Here is a 4,803-nt window from a genome sequence, read left to right as displayed (position 1 = left end):
TCATATTGCGAGTATTGTTTTGTCTTCCTTGCCGTGCTTAGCTTTATATTAACATTATTTCCCCGTTAATTCACCTTCATACTTGTTCAGGTTGTTTAGTCCAGTAGGTGTCTTGATGACGAGCGCAAAACACAATACAAAATTGATGCTCGTTAATAAAAGATAGTATAATATATTATTGTCTTCATAGGGATTGGATTTAAACAATATTCGAGTAATTCCTGGTTTAATTTCTAAGGCTTTTACTCAGATTTCTAAGCTCCAACTTGTTCAATTTTGCTCCTGAACATCTTTTAACTCGAAATCACTTCCTGCAAGGTATAAACACATTATAAGTGCAATACACTAACACTCAAGCTCAAAAATAAGTAAAATGAAGTAATTAGAGTGCAAACTATGACTAAAACACATGATTCTACCCGACCATCAACACCCACACTTAAACCATTGCTTGTCCTCGAGAAATCAAACTACACTTCACATAGAGACGACCTTCTTATCAGACAACTTCCCTAATGCATCATGCCAAGAATATTTAAAACAGACTACGCACCATATCATAACATCCTCGCGTCAAGACTCGACTCACGAGCACTACACATTTTTCACAACATGCTCACTTATTGCAACACAGAGGTTAAAGACTTAACCTTACCTTCGCAAACCATGTGCCCTCACATAAATAATAGAGAGTAGTTCTACACACAATAAATTTCAAGAACAATTAAGAACTCAAGATAGAAAGAATTCACTCACTCTCAGAATTAAGTTTCATGTGCCACAGAGAATGTACCATAGACTTGCCCGTAGTGTAATACTCTATTAATTGAGATCATTTAGTCAAGGATCAAGTACGACTTTAATTAGTTGTAATATAGGCTACAGGACGGGTAGGATAGATTTGGATATAGTGACTACACCTCCCTGAGCACTTTAATACATATACATTAGTGATCTAAACACCACACTTATTTTGAACCAAATCCCAACCTTCACACATAATAGCATCAAGCTCCCTATATCTTTAAGCACAACAAGATGAGAACTACCACTAACATGGAATCATTTTTTTCTTTTCTGAGTTCTGTTTTTTTCTTTTCAAGCAAACTCATTTTTTTCAATTCTCTATAAATGGCTCTCAAAATATTTTTTCACACAATGTTCTCTTTTTTCAATAGTTCCACTCAAAAATCTGACCATACCTCACTTAGTTTTTAACACGTTCATAACGAATTCAAGTGCTCAAGAGAGGTAAAAAGTTCACATAGATAGACAATTCAAACAAAGGGTCAAGCTTGTAGTGTGGTTGCCAAAGAAATAGGATTACAGGCTCAAAGGGGCTAATTAAGATACACATTCATTAAGTGGGTAAACACATATATCCGGCTCAATAAAGAAATGCCCATATCACTTCCTAGATTGAACAAGACTAATATTTCACTTCAGAAACACACGGGAAAAGTTCTAGACATTAACCGACATGCACAGAATATCAACAAAATCTCACACACACATTGGCACAAAAATCACTTAGGATCAGATCCATTTCGACTCTCCAGTCAAAGCAGTTAGGCAAAGTCAAAATCAAATAATTTAAGGCACTTATACATGAGTCAAAAACTGAGCCTAGGTATCACAACTAAGGCACTCTTTGCTCTCAAGGCACAACAACGTCAAAAGACATCTTCATTTAATATCATAGCACAAGACTTCATTATTCCTAATAAAAGAAAACTAACTATACTTGATTCAAACAAAACCCTTGGAAAAGAACCGTGACACAAAGAAAAATTAAGGGAGAATTATTACACTACCTAAGGAAAGCCAAAATATTTTTTCTTCGACTTTGATCCCTTAAGAAGACAGTCGAGAAAATCCATCGTCGGGAAAAGTCAAAAAAAAATTCAATCAAAAGAAACTAAAACAAACACACGAATACACATACATATTTACATACCCCACCCCACACTTTAAATTGTGACATCTCTCCGTGACACACAAATAAAAAGTATGAGATAAAGGAAACTTCCATGATTCATTTAGTCGGGGTCTGAATCGAAGTTGGGATCTCCTTTGTACGCCCGACCCAGTGCACACATCCACGCTGAGAGATTCTTTTATACCTTCTTTAGGTACACCCCACACTTATCAGCTTCACTCTTTTCAATTTTCTCTTTCAGGGCCCCCTTTTCTCCTTCCATTTTGAAGAACAACTTTTCATCCCCCACTCTGAGCATAGGCTGCCTTTTTTGAATGTCTAAAATTGCTCTGCTTGTAGCCAAGTCTTCCTAAAATCAGAGGGACCTCCATATTTTCCTCCATTTTCACCACAATGAAGTCCACAGGGAACACAATTTATCGGCTCGAACCAACACATCTTCAACTATTCCTTCCGGTATGATTGTGGTCGGATTCGCCAGTTGCAAGGACATAGGGATCGACATAATCTCTCCAATCTCTCCCTCCAATTTCCTAAAAATAGACAAAGGCATAAGATTAATAGAAGCACCTGAATCATACAAAAAATTTTGAAATTTAGTACTTCCTAAAGAGAAAGGTATAGTAAAACTCCCTCGATCTCCACATTTTTAGGGAGATTATTTTGCAAGATGGCACTACAACGCTCCGTCAGCTTGACAATCGATGTCTCTTCCACTTTCCGCTTCTTGGAAAATATCTCCTTCATGAATTTAGCATAAGCTGCCATCTGTGAAAGCACTTCTGTGAAAGGTATATTCACATGCACCTGCTTGAACATTTCTAGAAAGTGCTCGAATTGTTTATCGAGCTTTTCTCTTCTTTGCTTCTAGGGAAAAGGTAGAGCAATCATGTATTTGCTCTCTTCAGTCTCATTATTTGTTGCATTATCATCTCTCTTCTTTTTATGAGCTCTAATATTCCCCTTCTTCTTTGAACCCTTATCTACCTTCACTCACCTTCTTGACTATTGCTATTTTTCTGCTCCTGCACAATCTCTATTTTTCCCTCCATCAACTCATGCTTTTGCTTTGCTATGGGATCCTCCAACTCGCGCCCAGTCCTCAAAGGCACTGCATTGATTGTTTCTTTTGGATTTCTTTCAGTATCAACATGGAGTGTTCCTGAAACCCTCTCAGACAATAGAGTCGCTAGTTGCCCAAAATGTCTTTCCAAGTTTCGAAAAGTCGTGCCTAGTTCTTTGATAGCTGCACCATATTCTCGTATAGCTGCGCTATGAGTTTCAAGCCTCTCCTCTATCTTGATAGTAAAAGCCTTTATTAGATCTTCCATACTAGACTGATTAGACTGTGGAGGCTGATATTGTTGCCTCTGTTGATTTTGAAAGCCTGGAGCTCCTTGTCCCTGGGGTCTAGAGTTACTTTGCTTCCATGAGTTCAGGCTTTCACTTGGTGAATTCCAAGAAAAGCCTGGGTGCCTCTGTCCCATAGGATTGAAATTATTACCACTCTGGTAGTTGCCTCTATCAAAGCTTCCTCTAGCATTTACCACTTTATCTGCAGCTAAGGCCTGACACTCATGCATTGGATGACCCATTCCATAGAAATCACAAACTGGTGATGGTTGGCTCTGGACCTTGGCTAAGGTTAACTTTCTTATCTCTTTGGCCATAACGTCTAGCTGGGCTTGCACTGCTGTGTTAGAATCTACTTGATGAACTCCAACTGATTTTCTTCTATCATTACTGTCAGCAGGCCAATGGTTAGCATCTTCAAAGAGCTCATCAAGTATTGCCACAATCTCCTCAGGAGTCTTCTTCATTAAAGGACCTCCAATTGCAGTGTTCAGAGTTCGTCTTGTGGGAGGTGTCAGTCCATCCCAAAAGTCCTGGAGTTGCATCCACAATTCAATACCATTATGCTGACACTTCCTCATTATCTTCTTATATCTTTCCCAAGCCTCGAAAGTTGTTTCATTGTCCATCTGGCAGAAGTTGTGAATTTCCCTTCTGAACTTCAATATTTTTGTAGCTAAGAAGTATTTGTCAAGAAACTTTCTAGTCTATCTTCCCATGTTCTGATTGACACTGTTGGTAAGCTACGAATCCAATGCTTCACGTCATCCTTTAGTGAAAAGGGGAATGCCCTTAAGTATACTGCATCTTTTGACACTCTGTTATATTGGAAGATGTTCATGATTTCCTCAAAATCCATCAAGCGAGTATTATGATTTTCATTCACCTTCCATTTGAAGACACAATTATTACGGATAGTTTGAAGCAAGCCTTGCTTCAACTCAAAATTATTCGCTGCTACTGGTGGAGGTATGACACTGGACAGTCCCTAATTATAGACTGATCTGGCATAATTATCCAATGCTTTACCCGGTTTAGGTACCGTGTTCTTGAACTAGTCTTCAATCAAATGTCGATTTAGATTGAATCTTTGACACCTATCATCTTCGACGGTCTCCTCAGCAGCTCTAAGAACTGCCTTCGCTGCTATCCTTGCAGTTTCTTCTCGCTACTATGTTGCCTCTCTTGCAGATAATTGCACCTTGTCTTCACCGTTGTTAGCCATGTGTTCTTGGGTTGAAGGTTTCCCTACGAACTTTTTGGTGAGTTCTTTCTCTTTCCTCAATGTTGCAGACTCTTTTCTACCTCTAGATTTTATGGAATCAATTCCTTTGAAGAAGATCAAGTCATACACCAGAGACGTCAATCCGTTGCATGCACACGGAAGAGGAAACCCGTAAAAAAAAATAAAAATAAAAAATAAAATAAATTTCTGAATTAGCACCAAAAACTATTTTGAACACTATTGATTGCCAATCCCCGGCAACGGCACTAAAATTTGACGAGCGCAA

At 38.4% G+C, this 4,803-nt stretch overlaps 1 protein-coding gene across 1 annotated transcript; it reads right to left on the bottom strand.

Moving 5' to 3' along the window:
* Positions 1-270: 270 nt before the first annotated feature.
* LOC138873442 (uncharacterized) lies at positions 271-3,921 on the bottom strand. Its single transcript, XM_070151915.1, has 2 exons — positions 2,937-3,921; positions 271-311 (listed from the first exon to the last, which is right to left on the bottom strand). The coding sequence occupies exons 1-2, from the start codon at positions 3,919-3,921 to the stop codon at positions 271-273; spliced, it is 1,026 nt and encodes a 341-aa protein (XP_070008016.1).
* Positions 3,922-4,803: the final 882 nt, after the last annotated feature.

The sequence above is a fragment of the Nicotiana sylvestris genome, chromosome 7 (assembly GCF_000393655.2).
Source record: "Nicotiana sylvestris chromosome 7, ASM39365v2, whole genome shotgun sequence".
Taxonomy (NCBI): Eukaryota; Viridiplantae; Streptophyta; class Magnoliopsida; order Solanales; family Solanaceae; genus Nicotiana; species Nicotiana sylvestris.
This window is presented reverse-complemented; position numbering and strand designations above follow the sequence as displayed.

What these genes read in the sequence shown, in the direction of transcription:
- LOC138873442 (XM_070151915.1), bottom strand. Translation starts at nt 3,921, where the DNA reads ATGGACAATGAAACAACTTTCGAGGCTTGGGAAAGATATAAGAAGATA. An exon ending in AAATAGCAATAGTCAAGAAG is followed by an intron (nt 312 to 2,936) that starts GTGAGTGAAGGT and finishes TATACCTTGCAG; the next exon opens with GAAGTGATTTCGAGTTAAAA.